The 15,857-nt window shown below is 39.1% G+C and overlaps 2 protein-coding genes across 2 annotated transcripts in view; both read left to right on the top strand.

Moving 5' to 3' along the window:
• LOC116429470 (uncharacterized) overlaps positions 1 to 2,810 on the top strand; it is a 9,890-nt gene extending 7,080 nt beyond the window's left edge. The window contains exon 3 of the mRNA XM_031982463.2: positions 1,231 to 2,810. Within this exon, the coding sequence (XP_031838323.1) occupies positions 1,231 to 2,145 (915 nt within the window). The 3' untranslated portion in view covers positions 2,146 to 2,810. The remainder of the gene's footprint in view (positions 1 to 1,230) is intronic.
• A 1,271-nt stretch (positions 2,811 to 4,081) lies between these two features.
• LOC116429458 (uncharacterized) lies at positions 4,082 to 13,009 on the top strand. Its single transcript, XM_031982435.2, has 7 exons — positions 4,082 to 4,242; positions 5,586 to 5,689; positions 5,945 to 6,101; positions 8,260 to 8,382; positions 10,817 to 10,947; positions 11,758 to 12,034; positions 12,533 to 13,009. Exons 1-7 carry the CDS (start codon positions 4,106 to 4,108, stop codon positions 12,867 to 12,869), a joined length of 1,266 nt encoding a protein of 421 aa, XP_031838295.1. The 5' UTR covers positions 4,082 to 4,105; the 3' UTR covers positions 12,870 to 13,009.
• The last annotated feature ends 2,848 nt before the right edge of the window (positions 13,010 to 15,857 follow it).

Genomic DNA, 15,857 nt, shown 5'->3' with positions numbered 1-15,857 from the left:
AAAATGGAAAGTGAATTTAATTTATTTCTAGAATTCTCTGATAAAGAATCCGTCTAGATCTAAGATCCAGATCTTAGATGTTTAGTTAACGCGATAAACGCAAGAAAGCGCGACTGAAAATGTCAATATTACTTTTTCAATCTAAATTACAAAGACACTTGAAACATTACGAAAGAAGACGCACACCGGTAGTCTTCGAGAAGCCAACGCAGCCGAACCTTCTATTTTCTCGGAGCCCATTCGTTCAGGTAAACCGAGTTTAAAGTTGCCCGTGTCGAATCCCGGAGCGTATCGAACCGGCGGAAAATTCGAATCGATGAAGCGCGAGAAAAATCCCTTAACTTCAAGGATCTCAAAGGCCAGGGCGGTGGCGAGCGAGCGGGCGGGCGGGCGGCCGGGGGTAATCGTTGAACAGCGGCCTGCGGCACAAAAAAGAAGAAGAAAGGTCTTTCGGTCGCGGGAGAAAATCCTGAGAAACGGCTACCTGTCGCTTTTCACAGAACGCCGACCTGTTCCACCGTGGAATGATGCTCGAAGCGTAGCCACTTTCGATGTATCGACCCTCGGAAGATAGAAATCTTTTTCAAATATTTGGGCAGCTACCAACTTTACGGTGAATGTTTAGATTGAAGCTCCTTTCGATCTATCCTTCTTCGACGCATGATTTCTCGTGGATAACGGAATGTCTCTTTTAGGTTGATCGTTAATTATGATCCTCTAATGCACCTTCCCGGACGACCAATGTTAGGGATAGATAATTACGAGACCTTCGTGATTCCTACCGTTTGATAGCGACAGAAAGGGAAATTGCATTAAGACGGATAATAGGATGAGCGTCGAGCAACAATGAGCTTTAGATAGCAGTGGGTTGTAAACTTCTGTTCAAGAGACTTTAAACCGGATTTTGGGGAAGATTTATTTTAGATGACATAGTTTGTTTATCTGTCGTGTACAAGTCTTCGTGGGATAATTTGTAAAATTGAATTAGAATTAAGCAGAATTCTCTAAAGAAGAATCGAAGATCCTTGAAATTTGAAATGGGAAGAGGCTATTATTAAACATTCTTAAACTTTTGATATTACTAAGCCTCAAGGAACTATGTGCATTGTACATGCATACAATGGGCAGTCTAATCAACCTCTCCTAGCCAATACGAGTATCTCAATATAAATATTATTTACATACTTACAAAGAATCTTGAACAATACTAACTTAATCTTCGTCTTCCAGTGTCCAGCTTGCCAGACAGCCTGCAACTTCCGTAAGACCAGGGTAGAAGAAAAGTATTTGCCATCAATGCTATCAGCGCCAAGGAAGGCTCCCATCAACCTGGACAAATTCGACGTGGCAGTAGTGATGCGTAAACTATACAAACAATGGCAAGTAGATGGATACTACCCAGGTGACCATGTGCCAAACTTGAGACCAGACACCTGGATCATCGTAGCGGTCGAAGACGGAGTGAAGCACTACAGTTGGCAGGAATGGGTTCCAAAGCTGGAGTCCTTGAAAGAAGGACCTCTGTATGAAGCAACCATCTCCTGGAAAGACGTTCAGACCCAGTTGCAGAAGCAGAGAGCCTTGGAGCAAGTGAGGTTCAACAATCGAGTGAGGCAATTCTTTCTAGAAAAATATGGAGAAAAAGTTCTCGCTGAATGGAGAAGTCAAGAGGACTCTCAGATCTCGGAGGACATATTTAGAAGATTCTTCTTCAGAAGGAAAGACGATCGAGCTGACGATTCACTGGAAGCTGATAATACTCCTTCCACGAGCAGTGCATACAACGATCGAGCAGACAGAGATCAATCAGGCAACAAGGAAGCTTACATAGTCTCCTGGGAACCGGAGACTGGAGGTCTAATGGGGAACCAAGTGGCAGACTCGAATTCAGCACAGATCTCTTTGCTACCTGGCACTAAGTACCTCGTTAGAATTGCTTCCAACGATGGACCAGGAAGCTTCCCCATCGAAGTAGACACCAGGCCCACTTCTGTTCAAGCAGAGAAGATTGAGACCAATTTTCTACCTGATCTCTACCCTTGGGACATCTTTGCGGCGTCCGTTTCCGCAGCTTTCTTGGTAGTGGTCGTTGGCATAGTGAAGATTTGCAGGAAGAGGAAGACCGTTGAGGTGGAAGAAGTTTGATTGGTGATAATGATTGCGTATCGTTGGTGACGATGATTTACTCAGGGATACTTTCAGCTTCGAGAAGCTAACTTTGGAGGAGAGAGATGAGGGAGGAGGATTGTGGCTGGATTATTGTCATGATCGATGTACAAATGACTGAATTGATCTCTTGGGAAAGTTCGCTAGTATTTTGGGCTGAATTGTTACACTTGATGCTACAAAATTGATGAATTTTTCCTGCTTAGTAATTGCTAACAGAGAATCGAAGAAGCAGTTTTTATCTTAATATGGCAAATACTAAAAATTCTCGTGGCTTTTTCGAGGAGATCGATTCGTCAGTGAGTGTAAATTTGATCGTAGATGTAAGTAGGTTAAATAATGATGTAAAATAGTTGTTCAAATCATGTAAGCGTTCCATAGAGACGTCAATAACCGTGAACGGAAGAGATGGAATCAACGTCTAACCGAAGGAGTGTGCAAAAGAACTTAAGAACCTCAGTAGAGATTAGAAATAAATAATAAATAGTCGCGGCAGTCTTTGAAGCAGGAAATGTACAGACTAACGAACGAGATATTTTTCTACGTGATAAGAGTAGTAAATAAATTCTTGCTCAAACGCGCAACGAACAGACTGTAAAAAAGTTCCTATCATCGTGAAAGACGAACGTCACCCGAAAATGGCGTCTGACCTCTGTATTTATTTGTAAATAGTAGCGTTGAAGCTTGTACATAGTCTTTAAACGATTAATAAAGATACGTCTGATAACAATATCTCTCGTAAATACAAGAATGCTGACCTGAATCGAACCTTGTTACCATTTTTCCAATAAATTGTACAACCTTAGGGCTTCACCTTTGATCCTGTATATTGTTAGCATTTTAAATACTTCTTTTGTCGATGATCCTAGCCCTAGTTCCACGAACCAAACTGAATGACGAGGATTAGTCAGAACTTTTCATTCAAAATTCGAAAAGATCTGTCGTCCTACGTCGAATGGATTTACTCCAGATTATGGTAAGACTAGACGCTTTGTAGGAATCCTTTGAAATTATACGCAAGTATACTTCTTTGTTAAAAGATGCACTAAGTTCATAGAAAAGCAAACGTCCACCGAGTTCCATTCGACACTCAAATTCAAATTTCACTTCTAATTCCCTTAAAATTCGAACACTAAGTAATACTAACACCGGTATATTTTCAAAAGATGAAACTTTCATATTATGAAATTAATAGAAACAAAACAATAACATTCTCGTTACCCCAGTATCATAAGGTCCATGAAAACTGCCTATTCCGTTCTATCTCTTAGTTTCACAATTGCGAGGCAAGCACCAAAATATTAGAAAATATCAGTGGGAAAAATTAACCACTTTCAAGTAACAGCACATCGTTCCCAGGCTTCACAATCCTTCCAACAAAATGGCAGCCGCCGCTAGATCAATCCCAGCAATCTTCAGACAAACTCAAGTGCGTTTGTCCTCCCAATTACCACCTAAAAAAAGGAAAGAAAAGAGAAGCTTAAAATCGGAGAACTGTTATTCGATGGTCAGAACCGGTAGTAAACTAATGGCCGATTCGCCCGGGGGAATACTCCGGAATTCCATGGGCGCAAAAGGAGGCTTACGTTATCCTCCCGAGAAAGTTCCAGGAACGGCCATTTCCTTTCCGCGAGCTCCGCTCGCGGTCGCGAGGGGAATGCCACCGCTCGGCTACGCCGAAGAGGTGCATTGAACTTTCCCAAGCGAATAATAAACTCGTCGTGAGTCGACGAAAAAACTGGGCTTGTCGGTGACCGTGCGTGTACACCGGGCAACACACATGGCGGCGTGTACGCGCGTGTGTGTTTCACGCGCCCGGGCACGGAGGCGCGGCCAGCCTGGATGAAAAAGTGTGCCGTGACCTCGAACAAGGTCCCGTTATCCAAGGCTTCGCCTTGGACGCGGTCGTCCTCAGTCTTGACTCGGTAGTCAAGCAAAGATGATACTGCTGGTCGCCTGTCTCAGCCTCCTAATTGGCTCCGGTGAACTGGGCACGTTGAACAATGGCCCTTCCGTCGGTGTGACAGCTGTCCTCGGACTCGGCGCGCTGCCTTTTGGATTCGCGGCTGGACCCAGGTACCGCCAATTACTTTTTTGATACGATTGTTCGCGTGCTCGGACTCCCGAACGTCGCGCGCGGTCTCGTTCGGTCAGTCCCTTCACGCGAAATTTCTTGGTCCTTATGGCTGTTTGGTGCGTGTTTAACCATTAAGTACTACGGTCGGGACTTCAGATCGCCCAAAATTTTCGTTTAATTTTGTGTCTTAGACGTTGTACTGTTGAGATTTTATGTAATCTTCGGTTATGGTATAGTGTACGATCGTGGAAGTTATGGGTAGTTTAGGGTTTGGTTTACGGTTTACGTTGATTTAGAATTCGTCAAGAGTTTGAGAGATTGATTGTAGCACTTCAAGGCTAATACCAGGTGCACGGATGTTTATTGAACAGTATATGTGATGTATGAGCAAAGAGGTTGGCAATTTTTTAAGTGTTTTTTTAATGGTTTGATACTGGTATTGTTGAGGTGAAGGAATAAATTGAATTCATTGGATAGGATTGGGTTTTTTTTGTCTGTTCGTTGCGTGGGAATGTTCTTGGCTTGTGAGTAGAGACTTCGGAAAGTTTTACGACCTATTCTTGTAAAGTATATTTTTTGTTGTAATTTTACTCTGTTTAGTGGTATAAGGAGATCGATTAAATTTTCGTGAAACTAGGATCTTTAATAATTCTCTTGTTCGTCATAAAGTGACAGTTCTCGGTTTTGTGAGATATTTTCTAATTTTCACCTATTAAAGTTAACTTAACTTCTCATAGGTTTCATATTTTTCATCAAAAATTGTTTATTTTAGTAAAGTTTTTAATATAAATCTGCTTTATGAAAGATGTAGATCACAAGACAGAATTTAGATCATGACTCACCTGCCATTAATTCCATCGAACTGTTACGGATACATAAATTTTCAAGTCTAAATGATAACACTTTTCGTTTTAATCCTATTTTCTGTACTCGCAACGGTAAATAAGATGTCGGACATTTTATGTCGCCACTGGCAACCCAAGTGTCACGAAAGTTCTGATGATATCATAGGACTTTCCCAATTGAATTATCATTCAAGTCACTACACGCAATCCTTTTATATACCCGATGGAAAATCTGATGAAACTTTCTTATCAACAAATCTATTCAACCGAACTTTCCTGCTATCTAACGAGCGCAATTATCCTAATTACTAATTTGCTCCAACAATTCTCCACTCGTTATCCAATTACCATCCGTTCCACCATTCCGCGTATTCTAATAATCCATTCTTCAATTAACTAAACCGAGATCCAACTGTTCCTATTATTAACACGCAATCTGTCAACTTATCTTTCCGCTGATGTCCAAGAAGTAATTAGCGAATACTGTTATCCACCAGGTACGTTCCTAAATGGAAAAAACAAGCCTGTGAGATACCTGCTTCTCAGCACCCGAACTCGCACTACGTTTGCGACGAGGCTGGCGAAGTAAAATGCTTACCAGGTAAGAGGAGAAACATAAAAAAGGAGCGTGTGAGAGAGAGAGAGAGAGAGAGAGAGAGAGAGAGAATGCGTAAAAGGATAATACAATATATATAATATAATATAATATATATAATTATAAACAATATTACATAGTTATTTATATCTACAAGATAGTACTATACAATACCTACGTATAGCACAATCAAAAACTAATGATATGGACTTTGCACGGTTCACGCGTTCACTTCTTTCCTCTTTTTCCCGTTCGATCCAGGATGGACCGGCGATTTGTGCGACGTGCCAATCTGTCGGAAGGGCTGCGACCCTCTTCAGGGTTACTGCCGTCGACCCGGCGAATGTCGCTGCAAATTGGGCTTCTATGGCGAGCTGTGCGACAAGTGTGTGGCTCTGCCGGGATGTCAGCACGGCAGGTAACTTGTCATTTCGATGGTGTTCTTTCTTCTTTTTTTCCATATTTTTTTCTCTCTGCGCGTACCGCCAACGGGCTAAAACGAAGAACAGAAGGGAACCGTGAACGAAATCGTTCCGCTGATTGATCGACGAGGCAATCAGCCGTATTTGTCATCTGAAACCGAGTAAAGAACACAATAATCAATACAAGAAACGTATTCCAAGTTGAATTTCTCTTATTACACGCGTCGTTTTCGCGATTGGTCGTTAACATTCACGATTTCACGATTGTAACGACACAAGACGTGCCTCGAGCGTTGCTCAGAAGGTGTAAAAGTAACTTCTTTACTATTTTCTTCTATAAACTAGTAATATAATCTGTATACAATATATCTTCTTGATATTATTTACTTCAAAAATGGCGGAAGAAGAAATATTTAAAAAACTCGAGATCAGATTAATCCCTTGCCTTATGATTTATTTCGCAACTATGATCGATACAACTACTTCATCGTTAATAATTCATTAGGAAACGAAACAAATTTCATGCTTAATCTACAGCTGCGTTTACTCCAAAGCTTAACGATTGATAGTAGAAAAGTCATATTTAATTTATATTTAAATAAATAAATAACAATAAATAACACTTAGACCTCTCAAATTCAGTTTAAAATTATTATCACGACTCTGACACGATATTGTAGGTTAAAGGGTTTAATATTAAAGCTATCAGGCCAGCACTTTTATTTCAAGTGTCAATTTCAAAAGGTGTGCTGATTAAAATCGTTTATCCTTTCCACGAAATTTAGAAAGAAACGTTAACACACTGCTCAAGCAATTTATCAAGTAGACAGTGGATCTTTATGCAAATTCCCGTTTTCATAGATCATTTGAAAAAAATCCAGAGTAAGGAAAACTTTTTTCCTGCGTGTGAAAGATTCTTTATGGTAAATATAAAGCGGAACTGCCATTACTCTTCGTCAAGATGGACGTTCTCTCGCTTTCCACGGATTTTAATAAATACATAAAGACACGTAGTCCGCTCGGAACATTTTATAAATGTTGCGGGTTCCGTCGTTACGCGACGCGATACAATTTCCTGAAAGCGACCGCAGGATTCGCCGCTGGCGGCTGACGGCTAACGAGCCAGGCACGGTCCGTTTAATCCGTATCACCCGAGAAAAACGCATCCAACTGCTTCTAACGCGAATCGGACACTGATTTCACCTTGGCAATCAGTGAATCCAATTTCGCAATAACGAGGAACATTTACCTTTGTGTCAACAACGATTTTACTAGCTTCTACAAACTCACAGTATTCCCATTCAAATTGAAAGACGACGAATGAGAAAATATCTCGAAACTTTATAAAAAATTGAAAGTTTCAAAGTAATTAGTTTTATTTAGAGCTTCGAGATACTTTATGAGAAATTAGAAATCTAATTATTTTTCTCTAAAGTGCTAACCTGACAAAATATACTACGTACCGATAAACCAGTGTACACTACCAAATACACTTATAAAAATTCCGTTCATCTGTATCGCATAAAATATTCAAAAAAGAAATGTTAATATATTCAAGACCAATGACCCACTGTACACATACAGAATCTCACCCGTATAGCTGGTGACTCATTATCAGCATGTGGGTCATGTAAATACTCAGATCCGCATGATCAGTCGGTTACTCGAGCAATAATTCAAATAACAATTAAAGTAACAAAACTTACGGTAAAATTAATACAATAACAAGAATTATCTAACGCGTTCCTTTATCCTAGTAATTTCCAATTCCATCGTGTTCTTACCACAGCTCTAGAAACATTGTGATCTACCAAAAGCTACGTCGATCTAAAAAAAAAATAGAATACGTTAACACGTTCGTATAGCAACCCGATAACATTTTCCGCGCGAGTTTTAGCGTCACGCGATAGGTACGATTTCCTGAAACCGACCGCAGATTCGTCGCCGTCTAAACAGCCGCGGCACGGTTCGTTTAATCCGTAGCGTTGCCCAAGAAAAACGTGTCTGGCAGCGTCTAAATGGGATACCGATTTCACCTTGGCCGTCGGTGAACCTAATTTCCGGGTAACACGAAACCGCGCCCGTTCCCGTTCGGAAAGAGCGGTAATCCCATCCACCCGCAGGACTCTGACGCTAGTGGATTTTCACTTTCAGCTGTAACGTGAGCTTCGAGTGCTCTTGCGACCCGGGATGGAAAGGCATGTTCTGTTCGGAGCCGATCTGCGCTTCCGATTGCCTGGGCAGCCAAGGATACTGCGAAAAGCCCGGCGAGTGCAGGTAAAACGCGTAATGCTGCGTTTACACCGGCCGAGCGAGTGTTTGTTCTATAGTCTAATCAAATTTGAGTGTAAAATAGCATTCGTTCGTTCTTGATCATTAAAGTTGTGAATTCCAAAATAATAGTCCACTATTTAACGTTATCTATGTGAGTTATTGATTTAACTGTTTTTAATTTACTCAAGCATATTTAATAATATTCAAAATGTTCATTTAATGAGGATGTATGTGTATCCAATAATTGCAACGAGGATCAGTAAAATAGATGATGAATGAATGAACGAAGATGAAAGGGAAGATTGATTTTCTTGACATGTTGATTGGTGACTTATTTGGAATTCATAGCTTTCATTGATACTTACTCGATTCTGAAAAAAGATACTTTAGTCGAAGGAATGTTTTATTTATAGAATAGTTTTTAATGCTCTGATTCTAAAAGCAAACGGTGATATGTACGTTCACATATACGGACACGACGAATTCGTGACAAGCAGTATTGAATAGTATTCGTTTCTTTAAGTTCAAAAGTATGATTTAGTTTTCCTGTGAAATGAAAAGCTTTCGTTGGTAAGAATTAGACGACAACAATTTCATATTCATAATGGGAATAAGACGATTACCTCATTTGAAGTTCGCGAATACCACTGTGTATCGAGAAAATTCTACAGCTACGGGGTTAACGTTCGGATCTGAAAGATACAATTCAAAGTACTCTTAAATAGAAGTATTGTAGAACATGATCACAAATATTAGATGTTACTTAACCAGATAACTGTGGAATTTAGTTGGAGAAACCTCTCGTTCTGCGCGCAATAAAATAAAAAAATGGAGCGTGTACTCATCGAACGCAGGACGAATGCACGTAGAGTATATTTTAATGAAATATCAAAGCAAAACAAAGAAGAATTACATGTTTATGTGAAAAAATAAAGAATTCATCGCTGAAAGAATGAGTATCATGTCAAGCTTTACGATGACTTGCATACTCGTCAAACACAGTTAACTGGTTAATATTATATATTTGTGCAGTCCCTTTGCAAAAATTAACATTCCAGCAGATTTTAGCAGTAAAACTACCAAGCAATTGGAGTTACTTACCTTCACATTTTTATAAAAATTACAATATGATTTTACAATGTTTTCCAAAAGCCGTGTATCAATATAAATACTTGCAAACAAAAAGTTCTAAAATGGGTCAATTTGACCGACCCGGTAGTTTTATTGTTAAGCTACTATTTCTCAAGTACACGATCTCTGAAGCAATTTTACCATCGAAACCATCGAAGAGTTAAACCACAAGAATATTCCCTTGATTACCGTCCACATCGAACGAAAACGAATTTGTAAAAACTGGGGAGCGAACGAAGATTCGTTCGGCTGGTGTAAACGCAGCATACTGTTAAGGTAATGAGCGGTTATCAAACCCGGTAGCGGCGGATCGAAGCAATGAAACCCCTCGTTCCATTAACGTTCCCCGGACCCGGCAATTTAGGCCGGGCGAGGACGTCAGCCCCGGAACGCCGCTTTTCCGCTGAACTGTCACGCGCCGATTTTCAATGAACGCGGATTCCACCGAAAACGACTCGTCCCGCGTCCCCGTCTCGCTTGTAACTGGATAGTCGATCGGAATCGTAACGGAGGATTGTAATGAAGGTCTTGTAACTTGCATCGATAAGTGAGCAATTAGTGTCGATAGGCTTTCCTGAATACGGATTTCAGGAAAGTGGAGAAAGAAAAATCTGATGGAAATTCATATTCATTTCTTATGTCTTTGGTTAAAGACAAATCGTGCGAGGATATTGTTGAAGCTTTTCAAGTGAATAGTTTTTATGTTTTATGGAAATTTGACGCTACCTTGTGAGAGAAAATTTGTAAAGTAAAGAAGGATGACTTGATGTTTTGTAAGAAGTAGAACGGATAACGGACAAACACGTGATTCAATTTATTCGCATCGATTCCTGTGCACTGGTTGTTTCGAATTCGATGTATCTTTCATGTTGAAGCCTTTCCTTTTAATGAAAATCACTCGAGCCTTCAACCATCGGTCAGACCAATGTCGTACTTTGCGAAACACCTTGCATCACATTATGCTCTGTAACAGGACATTCATTAAGATCGGATTTCCCGAGCATTGATTTTTAATTTGTTTTATGTTTCTTCCAATCAGTTGTACCTTCGTAATACTTATTCGGTATCCGTTTCGTTTTACGAGTACTTTAAAATCAATCTTCCGTAAATAGAGGACAATATCGCAGCATGAACGTAATTCGACTGTCTATTGCAACATTGCATTCTGCTTCTAGATAATCGTTCGAATTATGGTTATAAATTGGCGGAATAGCGAATGCGGTGGTCCGCTCTAATTACGAACGAATATATACGGACAAAGAATTCGTTAATCGGGTTGTTTGATTTGTTAATCGACTTTCCGCAGGTGTCGTCTGGGCTGGCAAGGACCGAAGTGCAAACAGTGCGCTGTTTTACCAGGATGTTTGCACGGAACGTGTCAAGGACCACTCGAATGTCGCTGCGAGCCTGGATGGACTGGGCTCCTTTGCCAGACACGTAAGTGAATTCTGCTTTTACAATGTAATGGTTAAATGTCACGAGTGGACTGTGGATTTTCGTGTATTTATAACGAAGACGGAAAAATTCCAACAAGTAAAGTTGGTCACTTTAGCTTGTAAACAATTCAGTCTTCAGAATAAAATATCTAAAGTACTACAATATGCCCGATCTATATTTCTAAAAATAGTTTCAAGCGAAACTATAAATCGTCATCATTAACTCCTTAACGCACAGTTTTTTTTTAAAAAAAACCGGCCAAAAAAAACAATTTTGATATACTGCGCTTTTGGTCCATGGAGAAAGGCTACATTTTATTCTTGAATAAATAAGTGTTATAGCTTACAATCCCATGTAAATGATAAATATCAATAAAACGATTTCTTTTCTTTGCTTTCACATTGTTATTTTCAATTCTCGATTATATTCGAGTGTGAAAAATTATAGCAGCATAAAATACAACGCCGCTCGAATTATCTCGAGCGTGCACAGTTTCGCCTGTTTAGCGCGCTCGAATTAACTCGAGCGTACAAGTTAAGGGGTTAATTCATTAATTCTGCCTACATACAATTGAACTCAGTATCCTAAGTAACCAATTAACTCTTAAAATGCACTGATTCCAATTTCCCGTTTTTTTTTTGTCACTTATCTTTTAATAATGTTTATGTTTGAGCGATGTTTCACTTGCAGAAATGCAACCAAGTATATAATAGCTATTGTTTATTAGGTACACAGTCCTAGTATAATTGATTCACCAGTTCAGAACTAAAGTTTACTTTATCCATTTAAATGTGATCGTTCTTTCTGCAGCAATTTGTTCTCAAGGATGCAGCCGAGAACACGGTAGCTGTCGTCGCCCAGGAACATGTAGATGTCGCGTAGGATGGACAGGTCCAAACTGCACCGAATGCGTCTCCTATCCTGGATGCGTTCACGGGAGCTGCAAACGACCATGGGAGTGTCGCTGCGAGCCTGGATGGGCAGGTGATCTTTGCAACGAGAAACTTACCTATTGCGAAGAGAATCCTGGAACCTGTCGCAACAACGCGACTTGTATCAGCATGACAAAGGAGGATGGCAATTACAGGTAAACCTTTCTCCTATTCGTATTAACGCCGTCGATAACTTCAATTTAATCAGATCACAATACCTACAAATAGGTACTATGTAATCATCTTTATCTACTCACTTCTTGGAATGGTTTGTTAATAACTGACAGTTATTATAATTGATTAGATATATAAATGATTTATTTAACAACTGATGATTACTGGTTATAATACAGATATATTGTTCATGTGACCGTCAATATATTCATAAATTAATAATGTTACGTCTTTCTCATGAAGATTATGCAACAATTATGTCAACTCCGACTCAATATTTATGTAAACTTCCATGATTAGCATAATATAAAATGTACATGCAAATGACTATAGATTTATTATGTATGAATATTAATGTTGCATAAGTATTCATTAATTAGATACATTGAAATGTTTCTGTTAAACTAAAAAGTATAGAAAGTAAGGGAAATATATTTATCGATGAATCTCCTTTAAGTATTAATTCAATTTCATTACAGGTGTATCTGTCCTCTCGGCTACATGGGACGCCAGTGCCAAATTAAAACGATGGTACCATCCACGGACCTAATACCGCCATTGCCAGATTCAAGTGATTCGGAAACGAAGCCACAGATGATACTAATCAAACCAGAAGTAACCGAGGGTTCTCAGAATCTAGACAATAAGGATAAAGATGTTATAAAAGAGGAAGAACAAACGGTGGAACCCCTTGGTCCGATCGTTATCACTGATCCGCCGTCCACTATCGATCCGGCGGCTACCGTAGGAAAATGGCCAACCGAACCTCCCACAGAATCGCCGATTTTGGAAAGAGACGATGAGAACGAAACATAACATGGATAAGACGGCGGGCAGCCCTTATCGTTCACTGTTATTTATGTAATTTATTTATTTATTATATTTAAGTTAAGGATCATTGATGTGTATCGCTTAACGATTGCTCATAAGTCGCAAATATAATTAGCGAAAATGTTTCTATATTGAATACTTATTAAGTGACGCTAGGATAAGTGATTCTATAGGAAGAATTTTGTGAAGATCATCCGAGATCGATGAATATTATGAATAAACGCAGTCATAGGTGTTTAAATCGTTATTGGTTACGCATGGAATTAGTGAGGCAATGAAAACATTTGGAAACGAACTGTGCAACTTTCGATACAGATTCGAATGTCGACGGTTAAACATTAATTCGAATTAAAATTTAAATAATAACGGTTGGTTTCAAATTGAAATTGAAACTCAAATATCAATAGCTAATGTAGAATTCAAATTCAAATATCATCAATACGAATTCCAGGTTGAACTCGACTAAATTCGTAGAAATATTTCTAAACGATCGAGTACCGTCACCCGTAGACGCAGTTTCACAGAAATCCTGACGATCACTATTAATCCAACCACGGTTCTGAGGCCCAATAGTTTTGAACTGTGGCTGCTGGGATTTTCGAGAAAGCGGCCGTCCTACTATCTCGTAGCCAATTACTGCTTCCAGTGGCTAGATAGGATGTAAATGGTACGTAAGTACTTAAAGAACCTCTCGGTACTCATACATCCGCGATCTTAAACGCGTATATAAACATTCCCGCGGAACGTTACGCTCGAACGATCACGTATACTCGTTCGATGTTACACGATGCATATTGCACGCTCGCGTGTGTCGTTTTTCCATCGGTGCGCATACGAGGCCAGATAGGCTGCCCACGTAATCGACCGCTCGAGACTCGTGTTCTTTACGTAATAGGCAGCATTTTTACCCCTGGTATCGTGCGTCACTACCGTACCGATGCACCGACAAGCTTTTTAACCCCTCGTCTAGTAATATCACGGCAAACTCGTGATGAACATTTTAAAGAGGAATTGGCAAATGTTAATGGCATCATAATACAGGTATAATATAAATATCCATATATACTAGTACCTACTATACTGGTAGGTGCTAGCATGTGCTAAACACTAGATATAGTAGTTATAGCTATAGTTACTAGCTAAATACTGGTAGGTGCTAGCATGTGCTAAATACTAGATATAGTAGTTATAGCTATAGTTACTAGCTAAATACTGGTAGGTGCTAAATACTAGAATATAGTAGTACCATATCGTAGATATTAGTACTAGATACTAGAATATTCCAGCGCAATGTAGTCGATACTAGAGCTAAATAATGGAAGGTACCAGTATCATATTGTAGACACTAGCACTAAACACTGGAACATGTCACTATCATATCGTAGATGCTAGTATCGAATACCAGAATATACTATTAGTATTATAATACTAATACATAGTAGAAAAAATATTTCCAGAAAAATGTGATAAGAAAAATTAGTTTTATAATCTGCAGGTAAACAAATCTTATGTTGGGTCAGATTTAACCCAGCTCAGTTGGAATTAAAGTGAGAGTGAATATAGGTGTAATTCCTTTTTATTTCTAGTAAATTATTAAAGAATAAAATAGTTTCGACAAGTAATATTATAAAAGAAATCATACGGTAAGTGTACAACCCTCTAAATGGTCAATTTCGCTCGTCCAGGCATCACGACTCATCCCCAGGAAATTTGAATAATTTCATAATGGCGTTAAAAAATAATTTAAACCTGAATGAAGCTTAATAGCGTAAGATGAATTTTATGAATAATTCAAGGGGGATCGTAAAAATAATCCGTGGAATATCGCTAGCGCACGACAGTGTTTTACGTAAGCTGCTCGGAAAGTACATTTAAGTATGTACCGCATGTGAATATTTTTTGTAAAAGTTCCTTCATAAGAACAGATTCTTACAAAGTAAAAACGGTTTCAATTAAAGCCATTTCCAATCATTCTTTTCTTAAATTCAACGTTTCACGATGAAACAATTTAACGATTTATTAATACCTGATTTTTTAATTCTGAATATAATAAATTAAATCATCCCGTATTGTGACATTATAATTTATAAAAACTGCATAACATTGTAGTATCGTTAAGCAAAGTACATACCGGTAACGGGAGCATTTTTTCAGATCAAGATTAAGAAGGAAACGCGAAAGTTTAAGGACGCAGTTTAGTCCAATTTGTACTATGACCTCGTTACGACGCTTATTGTCAATCTCATTCACATGCCGCGCCCGCGTGTATCCGTGTGCCCATTATGAAGCGACATTCCCGCGACCGGTTTTCCCGTGGAGAAACACTGCCGATCGATGTGTAACGTGTCGGGCGATCGGGTTACTTCCTCCTTCGAGGAACATAGATCTTTTAAATTTCATCGGCGCTTTGTTTCCGGTTCCGGGTCCTTTCCCTCGAGAACGAGACCGCGCGACCGTAACGCGCAACAGATATTTATTTCTGCATGGTTTCCGTGTGAGCCTGACACTGCTACCTGACCACGAAAGGAACATTTTTCATTTGTCCTGCATTAAGAAACTGTAGGATAATGGAAATTGGAATACGACTTCCAGAATGTTTAAATTGAAATTGAAATTTTATCGGTCAATTCGAGTTTTCACGCTTAAATTTGAATTTGAATTTAAATTCCAACAGTCAATGTTGCATTCGAATTTGCACATCTAAATTTCAACTTAAATCTCAAAGTGCAGATATCTGAATTCGAATTTCAATTCGATGTTCAAAAGGATTTCAAATTCTAAGAATGTTTAAACATAAATGAACAATTTCAATGTTATATGTCAAGATGATGAAACTTAATACACCGTTTGCAATCCTGTTCTTCGAATAAATTATATTTTTCGAAAGCTTCTGAACTCGTTAGTCGGGTAGCACGAAAGTAAGAGCCAAAGGTTCGGAAAACCTCAACATCCAATTAATTTTTTTTTTGCGTC

Source organism: Nomia melanderi, chromosome 3 (assembly GCF_051020985.1).
Source record: "Nomia melanderi isolate GNS246 chromosome 3, iyNomMela1, whole genome shotgun sequence".
Lineage (NCBI taxonomy): Eukaryota > Metazoa > Arthropoda > Insecta > Hymenoptera > Halictidae > Nomia > Nomia melanderi.
The sequence above is the reverse complement of the archived record's forward strand: the minus strand, read 5'-3'. Positions and strand labels throughout refer to the sequence as shown.